Here is a 14,505-nt window from a genome sequence, read left to right on the forward strand (position 1 = left end):
GAATTTGTCCCCCAAGTGCTTATATATTTTAAAGATATAAATCTTTATCCCTAGAACCAAGTATTGAGTTTTTTTGTGGGTAAATTGGTACAATGGTGCTGATAAACTGAAAATCATTTCCAGTATTCTTAGATTATAGGATAAGTAAAAGCTAAATATGAGAGAGGCAGTTAAAGCTTCCTATAAACATAATGAAGAGCTGAAAAGTATGAAATAGAATATTCTAATAATTTTTAAAAGGCAAAAGATATATTGATTGGCATTATAGATTTTATACAGAGTTATCTATTACAGAGTTCTCATTTTTGAACCCATCCTTTTATGAATTACAGATTATTATTTAAAATCACATAACATTTCTAAAAGTTTTGACACTTCATAGGAATGTGCCTTTGTAGACCTTTTTCTCACCCTTTGAAAATTGGGCAGTGTTCTTCTTAGTTTAAGCTTTTTGCTTATAAGTAATTTTGACAAAGCACATGTTATGATATAATTTTGACTATAATGGTAATAGTATTAGGAGAATGATCTAAGATTTCTTACTGAAATAACAGTAGCTTAGAAACTTGCTGAACAGAGTTTTGAAAAATTATGGGAACTTTGAAGTATGCATTTGGAAAACACTGAATGATTTTTTTTTATTCTAAACATAGGCATTGAAAATTATTGTTTCCTAAAATTGATGTTAGTATTAAAATTGTGTTTTGAACTACTGACATATTCTTAATTTGAGATGTGGATTAACTCATCTAAATTCTATTTTATAAAGTCTGAATCATATCCATGTAGCTGGTACTCTTTAGAGAATGAGTAATGTGCATGTTATCTAGAGAGACATTATCAGTCAATTATACAAGTTATTAAAAATCTTAGTGTTTAAATGTAGAGCCGTGTTACTCATTACCTGGTTGTTTTCCCTCTTCAGCTTTCAGCCATTATCTGTATACTTTAGTTTTTGGTATCCTTGTTTTGAAAACTCAACTTTTCTGTCTCTAAAGGAGGAGGAATCATTGACTTTAACTTTATAGTTAAAGTTTTTCAAATTGAACTTTTTCTGCTTAGTTAGCGTAATTATTATTTTATGCAGTTATCCAATAATTCTTGGCCTTTGAGCACTGAGTGATTTCCTTTGCCTCTGGAATAGTGGTTTTGAATTTTTCGCCCTCCTGTCTCCACATTCGCATAAGTCATATACTCTTTATCAGTGGAATCTCTTACTACAGGTATACATGATCAGTCAGGGTATGAGGGAGGGAAGGCTTAATTTTGATAAAGCTTCTCCAGAGATCCTTATGTCCCCTCCCACTGAGAATCGTAATTCGAGGGGCCATACTTCTCTGAGGTTTATGTCTGACTTCCCTGACCTGTCACTCTGTTAAACGAAAACACTCTTTAGCTCCACTAACCTTTTCTGTTTTGACTGTGTGAAGGAAAAGCAACTTTTGTAGACATTTAAAAAATACATATCTGATTTACAATGAGTCACAGGAAGTGTTCTCGTTTATCATACTGTTTTAAAATAGGGAATTCTCAACCCATTTTATAAAGATTGTCTAGTTTAGAAGGAATTGCATTACTTTTTCTCTTTAATACCTTGCACCGTTTCTACTGCTGAGGGTCTTTCTAATGTAGATGTCAACTTTTAAAAATCTTGAGTGGCATCGGTGGGCTGACTAATGCCTAAAGGGAACACTAACAGTCTTGAGGCATTAGAAGAGGAGATTTTTTCTATAAAAAGGGAAGAAGAAAAAGGCAGAGAGAGAGGCATTGATAAAGGGACGACATACAGTTTCCAGGTGTCTTAGGTGCTACCTGCCATCATAGAGTCCGTTACTGTTGCCACAGAAATTTTAGTTCCTCCTTACAATACTCATTATGCAGGCCTCCAGACATGTTAGTACTTTCCTTTGGAAGCTTTCCAAAAGGCTTCTTACCTCTTGCTTTAGTTGCAGATACTGAACTGATACAATGCTTTCGGTGAAGGATTGCCACTCTGCCTAGAATAGGGAGGATTCCTTGGTGATCTCTGGACATGCTGTACTCCTATTTATATACTATATTTGCTCCACTTTAAAAATTAACTATAGCAGTACACTTCTCTGTCATTTACCATACCTTATCATCTACTATGATGACCACCCATTTTCTGAATTATTATTTGTAGTTTCTTTGCCAATCAGTCCCAGAGCACTAATTTTAACTCAGATCAATTCTGGAAAGTAATTATAAGCAAAGGGACGAATTGTGACAAGGTGGAAAAATTAGAATGAACAGAACAGTTATCTATAGCAACACTAACAATGTATTTCTTTTATGTGCTTTGTATTTGGTATACCTATCTGTAATATTGTTGAGAATGGCTGTGGGTATTTCTGGTATTAATGAAGAAAGATTTCAAGTTAAACACTCATTGGAGAAAGCAATAGATTTTGAGAAGAGGTTTTCTTTGAGACATAAACATAATTTGCTCTTTTGGGCACTTTTTAAATCCTTATCCTATAAGGAAGTATCAACTGGATGAAATCATTGAAATGCTGTTAGTAGTATCCTACAGGTCACAGGAAATCTCTGGAAAATTAGTGAAACTGAATAAAAAATATTGTAGATCTTTTCTCCTGTTATGTATATGTAGCAATAGTGTTGAATGTTATTATATAAACTCTTAATTCAAGTTCCTTGCCTTGTGATCACTATAGATAATTAGCAATGCTTGAGAACTCAGTTTTGGCAAGATTGAAGTTAGTGTCATTTGTATGTGTAGCCTGTTTCTGTCAATTGATTCCTCCGTATACTCACTTTTTTCCTGATATTTAGAAATGATAGGTATCATGTACTACTTTTTAATAATACTATTATTGTTTATTTGTAGGACCCAGGACCACCCCCGCCTTCTCCATTACTAGGTTTGAAGCCACTGCAGTTACTAGAAGTGAAGGCAAGGGGAAGATTTGGTTGTGTCTGGAAAGCCCAGTTACTCAATGAATATGTGGCTGTGAAAATATTTCCGATACAGGTATGTTTATTGCAGTGTTCTAGTCTGCATATATTTTTTAAAAGATGAAACTGGCAAGGTCATTGTTAACTCAGAAACAGTCTGAAAACACAAGCCATAATTTTCAAGGTGCTTCTCTGTGACACTGGGGAAAGTGGCTAGCTGCTTTGTGTCTGCATCTCATCTGAGAAATTAATGGTACAACAATCATTATGTTTGTTTGGAGTGGTGAAATTACAGTAATGAGCATATAGGAGATCTTTTGCCAGTAAACATTCTACAGAAACACAAAGTGAAGATGAGGATTTAATAAAAAAAAAATTCATTGTCTTGAGTGGTTAACTTTTAATGTCCCATTGACATTGTCAGAAAAAGCAAACAAGACTGAAAGAGTAGTGTTCTTGTTTTAGAATTTGTTTAGAGATATATTATCAGACTGGTTCATTTTTATTCTACTTTGAGTGTTTATGTAATCATTTCAGATTTTTGTTTGGTGAGTTTTCAGAGGCAGTCAATCAAGACTCCAAATAATTGGTTTACTATTGACTTGTTTTTCTTTTAAAGGGGGCCAACCTCATAAAATCCTGATCTAATGCACCTCTGAGCTGCTCTTAAGTTTTGTTTTGTTCCATTGGTGGTACAGAGATCTGTGCTGATTCCTTCTTCCCTTGCTCCTGCTTATACACACCTGTGGCTAATTCCATGCACAGTATAGCGATCCTGGCTGGGTTTTTGATGCAGGCACCTAGATAGTAGATATTCCTTATTCCAAAATTATTCAATTTCTTTGTCTTAATATACCTAGATTTTTGCCCTCTTAACTTCTTCAACAGCCTTTTTCTTAGAGTCAGTGAACAAGTGTATTACCTTTTTTTTTTTTTTTTTTTGGTAGCAATGCAGATACTATAAACTATGGTTTAGTTCTCAGAGGAAGTCTTGTGTGCCAAGGACAAGGCATCTTGTTTCATGTGAGGAAGCGTAAAAATTAGAGGAGTAGCAACAGTTACAGAAGCTAACCTTTTATTGAATGGCTCTATTGTGTCAGATGGAGGTGCTTTTCCATATGTGACTGCTCACTAGTACGCGTCCATCTGCCACCTGTGCGTACAATACAACCCATGGTATTCATATAATGCAACAACCCCACGAGGCAGACCCTACAGTCCCTGTTTTGCTAATGAGGCAACTGAATGATTATGTAACATGCCAAAGGTTCTTAGACAGTTTGGATCTAAAGGGTTCCTAACCATTACGCTGTGGTGCCTCCCACTTTCATTATTTTCTCGTGGAAAGAAACTAATCCTTTATAAGTACACATGTAATAGGCATGGATCACTCGCAGGCACACATGAATCAATGGTGTTTCAAATTATTGTATTATGTATTTATACCCCATTGTTCTCTCATTGACTTGTGCAGGGTATTCTAAATGTTTTGTTAAGAATGTTTGATATACTGTTAGTTTTTCAGAACAATTTGTTTTCTATTAGGTGAAGTCATTCTCCCGGAATTTGACTCTTAATAGTAACACAAGTGACTTCACATCATGATGAAATTACACTGTAGTACTGACTTATAAACAGAATGTGTTGCCATTGTTAGGTTCAGAAGTGAAGCGTTTCTGATCAACTTCTGTTTACAAATGAGAAACACAAAAAAGTATGTTTGAAGAAATGGGGCAAGGCGGCATTTGGTATGGAACAATACCTACTGTCAAGAGTTTTCTTTTATTAAAAAACAGGACAGAAGAAAGCCAAAGAATCTTTAATCCTTAGCCTTAAAAAATTTTGCCTTAGAACTTACTTGAGCAATCTCTTAGATATGTTTATTTTCCTATATTCTTTGCATTCTTACTATTCTTTCTTTTTAACTCTAGGATAAACAGTCATGGCAAAATGAATATGAAGTCTATAGCTTGCCTGGAATGAAGCATGAGAACATATTACAGTTCATTGGTGCAGAAAAACGAGGCACCAGTGTTGATGTGGATCTTTGGCTAATCACAGCATTTCATGAAAAGGTAAAACTACTTTCCATTTTAACTCAGTAAAGTCAGAAGGCTTACCTTCTTAATGTTGACTACAAAGTCCTCACTTATTTTTCTGGGAATAGTGTGTTATTATAGTTGGTTAATGTTTATAAATAAAAACCTATTTTAAAAATAATTTATCTTAATAGAAGAGCAAAGATGGCAACTTTTTAACCTACCCCTCTAATTATATAATATCAGTCTTTTGTCCCTGATTTCTTGTGCTGCAATTACCTTACAAATAATTATTTTAGTATAGCCAGTGCTTAGTAACATTTACTATCCATTTTTATTACACGAACCACTTTTTCAGCTTGAGTTTTGTTTCTTAAAATTCTTTAATCAGTGTTGCTTAGTGACAAAACGAGTCAGGAAATTTATCTGATCTTTTGATCTGTCACTAATTTATAGGGTAATTACCACCAAATACACTTGCTATTTTTCCTCAATTTTTCTACTTTCACAGTTCGTATGAAAAGTACTCATTAATGAAGTAGGAAATTGTGTTCTTTTTGGCAGTCAGTTTCATCATTGTCAGAAAAAAGTGGTTCTTTTACTTTCCTTAATTCTTGACCAAAAGGTTGACAGCATCTCTAGAGGAAGATTCTTTAGGTTAGTTGTTGTTATATGTTTTAATTTTTTGTTCTCCTACTCCTATGGTATAGCATCTCTATAGGCAGTATGCTTTAACTTTGAAAATATTTTCTAGAATTTAAATTTTCAAGTAGTCTTTTTAACTTTGGACCTCTAAGTAGGAGGGAGTTGACTGTGCTTGTAGCAAATGTTTAAAGATTAGTGGCATTCCTTTCAAATGTTTATTGATGTGAAACTTGAACCATTCCAGAAAGATTGTTTTTTGGATATTATTCAGTGAAAGGAAAGATAAATTGCCTTCCATAACCTCTTAAAAGTAAAAAGGAAAGTCTCTGTATACATATGGCTTTTGTCAAGAGTTGTTTTTTCCTCCCCTTTTTTAGGGTTCACTGTCAGACTTTCTTAAGGCTAATGTGGTCTCTTGGAATGAATTGTGTCATATTGCAGAAACCATGGCTAGAGGACTGGCATATTTACATGAGGATATACCTGGCCTAAAAGATGGCCACAAACCCGCCATCTCTCACAGGTAGAGCTAAATTGTATTACTTTCCCAAATAATTCAGTATTTGTTTATTATTTAAACTTTCAGTCCACTGGGCAAAATGTATTTTTCTCCTAGTTGTCTAATGATGTGATAGGAGTTACTTGATTTTCATTTGTTTTTCAAATTAGGTTCGAGATTGGCCAGGTAGTCCTTTTGGATAATGTTATGTGTTAACATCATTATCGAAGTGTAATTATTGACTTATGTTTTAGTTTGTCTCATTCTGAAAGCATGGTTAAGAATGAAAGTGTATTTTCTTTCTCTCAAAGGAGAAAGAAATTTGTTTTACCTCAAACATGATTTACTTCAAAGATAATTATAAATAGGTATAGCGGGATGTAATTAAGGAGAGAATTTGAGTATCTTTTTTGCTTGTGGTTTGAATGACCATGTGATCATTACCTTAGGTGCTGATGTGGAGGGAGGAGGCATCATTTGAATATTTAGGTTTACTGAGTTTTCTATTTCAGTGAAGAAAGTTGGATTGTTGGCCTCACAATTGTCATATCCTTAAAAGAGAAAGTGTCGTTTCCTTAAATATGAGATTCAGTTTGCTACTGTGTATTTAACTTCCTTGAACATGGGATCAATTTGTCATCTTACATTCAGTTTAAAGATGGTTGTTTTAAATTAGCTGATTCATTTAACATATACTTGAGTGCCACCAGGTGGTTATTTAGTTGCTAGGAGACATTACTTTAAATCCAATTCTAATGTAAATTCTGATTTTGAAAACTTCGGATGACCACCTCAGAAATAGCTCCCCTTCTCACCTTCCTAAGTACAGTCTAACTGCCTCTTCCTGGATGTTTGCTCATGTCACCTAATCCAATAAGGAACTTAATCCTTTGGAACTGCCAAAGCTTACTTTGAGTTAGGGTCCCTAGAAATCGTTTGAGCCTAAAGCTGGTTTTTGTATTGTTGGGTATCTGTGCCTCCTCTGTCTCACTCTTGGTCTCTGTGTCTGTACACATAAATTTAACCATTGCTCATGGCATGGATGTATTTATTTATGTATGTATTTAGCTAGGGTAGAGTACCTCTTGGATGGACCAGTTGAGGCTGGTGTGTAGAGGAGGATATCTGATGGCCTTAAGACACATACTCTCTGCATAACATCAGGATCCAGCTGGAGCAGTGTGTTTATGGAGAAAAGTTTCTATGTGTTATATATTTCTAGAGATGCTTTTGTACAGCCAGGTTGATGAATATAAGAATCATTAAAATAATGTATGCTGGTGCCAGTAGACAAAAGGCTCCAATTTAGCTATTATTTAAAAATTCTTTTTTTTTAAATTTCAGTTTACATGAGAGTTTCTAGCTGTAAACTCTGAAATATGCTTATTATCTTTTAAAACAACAATTTTATAATTGGTAGGTAGGAATGACATAGATGACATGTAGGCTGGACAGTATTTTTGGAATGGCAGCTCTCTTACAAAACTGCTTTATGGAGAGAATTCCTTCTTACTGTTCATGTGATGAATAGGGATTTGTCATTGTACTCTTGTGCTTCAAACTCTGTGGAGACTTTGCTTAAGCTTTTTCTCCCTCTCTTTTTCTGCATTCATGCTTTCAGGTAACTATTCTTTTATAGCATACATAGTCTCCTCCCACTTTCAGTGAAAAATTTAGAAGATAATTTGTTTAAACTTAATTTGAATACTTTATCTGTCTTTCTGTTTGCAAGGGACATCAAAAGTAAAAATGTGCTGTTGAAAAACAATCTGACAGCTTGCATTGCTGACTTTGGGTTGGCATTAAAGTTTGAGGCTGGCAAGTCTGCAGGTGATACCCATGGACAGGTAAGGATGATAACTATAAACTGTAAGAAAAAATAATCTCGCCCCATATTTTCTTAGATGGCATATCTGGGATCAGTGGGCTAAAATTATTGTGGTGGTTATTAAATCAACATCTAATAAAATGACACTTAAGAGTAACATGTTAAATTTGCTGAGGAAGACATTTTCATATGGTGGTGAAGGACTGTTAGGACCTCAGTTGGTTTAGATCAGTTTGTAAGACAACTTAGATGTCATAGGATTCTATTTTTAAAACTAACCAAAGAAGAATCCAACACATTTTAATAGACCTCGTTCTTAGAGAGTTCTTACTATTAACTCAGTAGTTTTAACTTCTTTCACTATCTTAAGAGGAATGGAGGAATAATTAGTCACTAGTCATGCTACGATGTATTAAGATTTAGTGCCCATTTTTCTAGAACAATAGTTTCTTGGTCATTATTGCTTCTTTAACTTTTTAATCACCTTTATAGCTTTTCTCTGAATTCCTTGAGCAAAGAGCCTACCTCTAGTCAAGGTCTGCACAAAGAGATCTCAGCGATGGGAGCCTTTAAGGAAGGCCAAAGAGGAGAAGAACAAAATTCATCTTATTCTCAGAAACTATGAGGCTAGGAAAGGTGTTTTCAAACCACTTTGACCTGAAAGGTGGTATTTCCTTACTACAAACCAAATGATTTTGCATAATCATTACTTCATCTTTCAAATCATGCAAATTATTTGGTCTTCTAATTCTAAGCTTTCTTTTTTCCCAGTGTATCCTGTTGACCCCCAAGAACACAGTACAGCAGATTATGGCAGTATTGACTAATGATTTAAGAATATAGTCAGCAGTCATAGTTCTAGGAAAGTTGATACCATATGTATTTGGGAACGAAGGCAGTTTTATGGAAAATATTACTGAGATGGGAGATTGTGCAGGAAGCCTAGGGACAAACATCTGAGCTGACTTTATGATTCATTATCATAAGACTAAATTTTGGGAATAATTTAATCCTTTGGTACCACCCCCCCCCCTTTTTTTAAGGAAAAAATTTGGAGACTCATTCATGTCTTTTAATGCCCTCATGATTGGGTTACATGATGAGGGTAAAAATAACTAATAATATGTAATAATCATATGTAGTAGTACATAAATACAGAGTAATACATAATAATAGACAATAATACATCACTGATTCCTTGACTTTGGATTTCATAGGTCAGAAAATTTCAAAATGCATGTTATTGCACATTCTATATATTGTGAAGAATACTGGGGGGAAAGATTTTTATCTATTATCAATTTTATCATTATCAATTTATAAAAGAGAGGACATTTTACACTAAAAAGGTAGAAGTCATCATTTCATAAGAAAAGAAGTACTTTGGATGGCATACACATTGGGAAATGCTTATAGTACAATTAAAATACAATTTGAAAGTAGCAAAAAAGGCGAAGCTCCTTTTATTTTCTTTAAAATGTTCTTACTGAATGAAATAAAAACTTGAACTTCAGGTCTTAGTGATCTGTCTTTTTTTTTTTAAACTGTTCTGTTTATGTATATTTGCAGATAATTGCATAACTTCTAGTTTAGAGACACAGTCATTTAAGAATGGAGCCTTTGGAAATACCAATATCTGGGCCACTCCCTAAAACTTAAGTAGATTGTGATCTACCCAGTTGTCTCACAGAAATTTTTTAAGCATTCATATATGAGTTGTGTTGAGCACCAACCAAAGCTTATCTCTACTAGATAAGTAGCCATAGTTACGTTGCTAAGAAACACCAAATTGTTAGGGACAGATACCAGTAAAGAACTCCAAGACAGAATTCTTGAAGAAACAAATACATAGATTTTGAGCAAACAGAACTTTAAAAAGTTTATCCATCCTTGGCTAATTCTTTTTATGTTTTGTATTGTTTATTAGTTATTGTTAAATACAGAGAGACACCCTCAAAAAGGGATATATATTTTTCAAGGTAAATTTCAAACAGTGTGCAAAGGTGCAGTTGTAAAGCATACAGCTTTTTTCTCTTCTGTCCTTCTCCCGACAGATAACCCTTGTTCAGTTTCTCGTGATTATTTCCAGAAGGGAGAAGATCCTAAGCCTCTTCCAGAATAATGTCTGCTGATGTATCTATTAAGTGTACCCAGACAGGATCTTAGTATATGTATACTGCTTTGTTCTTGCTGTTTTGATCCTATAGTATTTTTAGAAATCTTTCCATATCAGTCCTTACAGATTTGCCTCATTTTTCTTTTAGGAGCGGCATAGTAGTAGTAGTCTTACTTAAGCAGCCCCTACTGATGGATGCTCCCACTGTTTCCAGGATCTTGGATGTTTTATTACTTGAAATGGAATAAAGTTCTGGTGGTCATAATTTAGCTATCTTACCTACTATTAGACCACACTTGGTTTTGATTCTTTTTACAAAATCATATAATAGTAGTTCATAAAGTTAATGAATGAGTACTATTTGCTTTCAACATCTTTTTCAGGTTGGTACCCGGAGGTATATGGCTCCAGAGGTATTAGAGGGTGCTATAAACTTCCAAAGGGATGCGTTTTTGAGGATAGATATGTACGCCATGGGATTAGTCCTGTGGGAACTGGCTTCTCGCTGTACTGCTGCAGATGGTAAGGGAACAAGTATTTTTGAAAAAGACATATATGCCTACTTCACATGTATGAAAAGGGGTGATTACACTCAAAGGTAATATCTTAAAGTACAACTTTTTAAAATAAACTCCAAGAGGTGGTAGTTTAAAGAGAATTCAGGAGGCAGGGGATAGGGTGGGCAGGAGAGGAAAGGTACTGATCTGTATTAATCCATTACCATTACCAGATGTTTTGCTGGGCACTTCACATAGCTTTAGCTTGTTTCTTAAAACAACTTTGGAGATAATTATTATCTCAGTTTTACTTGTGAGGAATTTGACACTCAAATTTTAAGTAGAAATTGAGTAGCTTGTTTATTTTAGCCACAAAGTGGTTAAGTTATGAAACTTAGATTTGAAACTCTGATCCAAATGCAGAGAGAACGCTGCTACTTTGGTTAGGTTACGTGGGTCCTGAGATACCTAAGAGTTAAAGTCAACTCTGGGTTGAGAGGAAGTGTATGTAGTCAGGGGATTTTGCCTCTCAGGACACTCAGGCTGAGTCTGTTCAGCACTCCTGTGATAGCAGCAGATACCTAAGTAACCAGTTGAATTATCAGTCTGTCCTCCATGACATAGAACTGAGCATGTTTAGATATATCACGGGTTAAATTCTGCTTCCTTAAACCTTTGAAAGTCCGATGTAGACATTACTGTGAACATAAGCACTTTGGTTCTAAGGGATTCCTAGTCCTTGTCCTTGTTTTTTCCCCGCCTCTAAACGATGGTACTAGGGATTGAACCCCGGGCCTTGTGCACACCAAGCACATGGTCTGCCACTGAGCTGAACCCTCCACCCACCTTGTTCTTGTTCTTGAAGTCCTTATTCAAGTTCCCATAAATATTTGCATCAATTGATTGATTATAAACCTCCCTATTACATTCCTGGTGACAGAATTGTAGTATTTTAGGTACTCTGTCTTTAGTGCTCCTCAGAAGGTCTCTACTCTCTCCAGTTACATTATACTTTTTTGGATGTGAGAATATAAGGTCGATTTCCTATTAAACTCCCAAACTAGTGTAAATTAGTTTGGTCTTTTTTTTTTTTTTTTTAATTTTGGTTTATAAAAGGTATAACCAAATTAACCTGTGTTTATATTTTCTTAGTACTGTAATAGTTTCTAAGTGTAGGACAGACTACCTCAAGTATATGAAATTTGATTTGGGATACTATGCTTTTAAAGGGAATTTAGTGGAGAGTGCTCAGGAATGGACAGCCATTCATTCTTTCAAGATTGGGGGCTTGGCGTAGGAGTGGATCTAGAACCTAAGAAAGGCTGAAGCAATTTGGATATAATTTTAGCTTAGAAGTCTGTAGGAAGAAGAAGCTGTTCAGTGCATTTTAGCTCAAAGTGGAAGACAAAATACATTTATTATATACATTTATGGAGGCAGAAGTAGGTTAGGTGGCAGATGGTATAGGAAAATAAATTTCATAAGAACTTCATTAATATGAACTCTTCAAAGCAAACCATTAGAAATGGTGTTAAGAGGGATACCCAAGTAATGCAGAGTTTAAAACGTTAAGGTGATAAAACATATCCTGGACAATTAACTCTAGAGGAAGGTAAGTATGAATTGTCTAGCTAACCTAGGTAAATGTTTTCAAATGAATGTAGTACCTGGGAAATGTAAGGGAGTGTTACGGGAATTTAGAGGAGTGAGGAATTGCTCTGTTTTGGGGGAGGAGAGGTTATCGGGGAAGTTTTTATGGAAAAAGATAAGGATAGATGCTTACATTTCTTAAATGCCTTGCATATGCTATGAAATACTTAATTGCAGAGAGTCAGGCATTTGACTCGTTAGAAATTGAGACACAGGAGATGGATGAGTGACTGCTTTTAAAGTGAGTGCTTAAACATTTTTTGATGGCTAATTGTTGATAGTTCAATTCAGTGATTCTCAAACTTTGATGTGTGTACCAAACTTTGGAATTTTGTTAAAAGTCTGATTCTGACTCAGTAGGTCTGGCGTGGAGCCCAGTATGTACATTTCTTACAAGCTCTCAGTCAGTGCCAGTGCTGCTGACCTGTGGACCACACTTGGAGTAGCAGGGGATAAAAATAGACACCTAAATGTCACCGTAGTGCTCAAGCAGAGACTCACTCTCCAGGCATCAAGGATTCTTACACTTAGAGAGGGCTGAGCTAGACAGCCTCCTTCTTGATCATTGTTTATAACATATTCTATCCAGAAGTATTTATTGGGTTTGAGAGCTTGTACAAGGTTTATGACTATATATAGACAAATCTGGCCACTGAAATTGCTTATTAGTGACCAACTTCTGTCAAGGGGATACAGTACAGTGACTGAAAACAGACTTTAGAGTCAGATGGACTCAAATTCCAATTCTGTCACTTCACAGCTGTATGCCCTTTTTTTGCAAATTATGGAACTTTTTTAGAGCTTCGTTTTTACCTGTAAAATAGGGTAATGGCAGCCTTCAGTCTGTGAGGGTAAAATGGAAGTAAATAATAGAAAGTTCCTGGTCAGAACAAATCCTCATTAAATATTAGTTATTGCTAACTCCTAACTGAATTTCTGTATTTAAGTAGGCCTAAGAAGAAAACGAATCATTATGTTGTAGAATAAATCTTGTCTGTTTAGGCACATTCTGACTTGTTGGGAACCCTGCTCAGAGAGTACATTAGTGATTTTGAAAAAAATTATTTGGCAGCTCTTGTTAGGGCAGAGGTGTGACTGGGATATAGTTCCTTATGTGGAGTGTGTAGGGGGTCTGGGCATGTCACAGAATAAAGATGGTTACAAGAGGTTGAATCCAAAGTCTTCAGAGATGAAAGTACTACTGTTTACAGTCTGATCTGAATTGCAATAGGAGGGAGTACTTTAAAGGGCTGTTGTGTCCTTGATTTGCAAATATCAGTGGTTTCCTATAGCCTGTATTCAAATAGAAATGGGTATGCCTTTATACAATGGATAAAAAAGCTCTTTACACAATCCTTAGTAGGTTTACCTGCCAAATTTAGACTTTTTGGTTTCCCCTAAATTAAAGTTTGTGTCACACTGTGGTGTAAGTACAGCTGAGAAGTTGTTTCTCTCCTGTCATTATAGCATGCAACAGTTAGAAAAAGGTGATGCAGAGTATTTTTAGAAAATTCGTTCATTTGGAAGTCAGAAAATTTTGAATTAAAATGATTTTTTTCCCTTTTTAAAAATTTTTACATTTCAGGACCTGTAGATGAGTACATGTTACCATTTGAGGAGGAAATTGGCCAACATCCCTCTCTTGAAGACATGCAGGAAGTTGTTGTGCATAAAAAAAAGAGGCCTGTTTTAAGAGATTATTGGCAGAAACATGCTGTAAGTTAAACAGTTAGCTTTTCACTTGAATTTCCAATATACTTGTCAGAGGAATGATTTATAGCTCTGCACTTTTTTTTCTCAGGATTTTCTGGGGAGGTGATCTTCAAACAGGATATTGTCCTAGAGTTCTAGAAACAACAGAATTAGGGCTGTAACTGTGTACTCATGAGGGAGGTGGTGGTGAGGTCATAGAGCCTTAGGGGACTGTCATCCCTCTCGTCCTGTGCAGATGAGGATGCCCCCTCTTAGGAAACCTTCCCAGGGAAAGGAGTGCTTGTGGATGGTTGGGTCACCTTGCTGATCACCACCATTCCACGTGATGCCATTTTAAAAAGCGAAGCACCCAGTTTTCTCCTCTCCATGGCAGTTTTAGCATTTTGATTAGGGATTGGAAGATTTTCAAGTTCTTAAGAATTTAAGAGACCAGACAGGCCAAGGTGGGAACAGTACTGGCTTGGTTATGTTGGTCTAGGTATAACTAGAAACATGGATAAAGCCAGGTAGAGAATGCTTTTCATGTTCCTGCATAGAATAGATTCTCAAAAGTGAATGTGGATGGATATCATCAAAGTTGG

General features: G+C 35.4%; 1 protein-coding gene across 1 annotated transcript in view; it reads left to right on the forward strand.

The window, feature by feature from the left end:
• ACVR2A (activin A receptor type 2A) overlaps window positions 1-14,505 on the forward strand; it is an 84,034-nt gene that overhangs the window by 65,731 nt on the left and 3,798 nt on the right. The window contains exons 5-10 of the mRNA XM_006187596.2: window positions 2,870-3,013; window positions 4,869-5,012; window positions 5,999-6,144; window positions 7,853-7,967; window positions 10,448-10,586; window positions 13,797-13,927. Coding sequence (XP_006187658.1) covers window positions 2,870-3,013; window positions 4,869-5,012; window positions 5,999-6,144; window positions 7,853-7,967; window positions 10,448-10,586; window positions 13,797-13,927 — 819 coding nt within the window. The remainder of the gene's footprint in view (window positions 1-2,869; window positions 3,014-4,868; window positions 5,013-5,998; window positions 6,145-7,852; window positions 7,968-10,447; window positions 10,587-13,796; window positions 13,928-14,505) is intronic.

The sequence above is a fragment of the Camelus ferus genome, chromosome 5, assembly GCF_009834535.1.
Source record: "Camelus ferus isolate YT-003-E chromosome 5, BCGSAC_Cfer_1.0, whole genome shotgun sequence".
NCBI classification, from domain to species: domain Eukaryota; kingdom Metazoa; phylum Chordata; class Mammalia; order Artiodactyla; family Camelidae; genus Camelus; species Camelus ferus.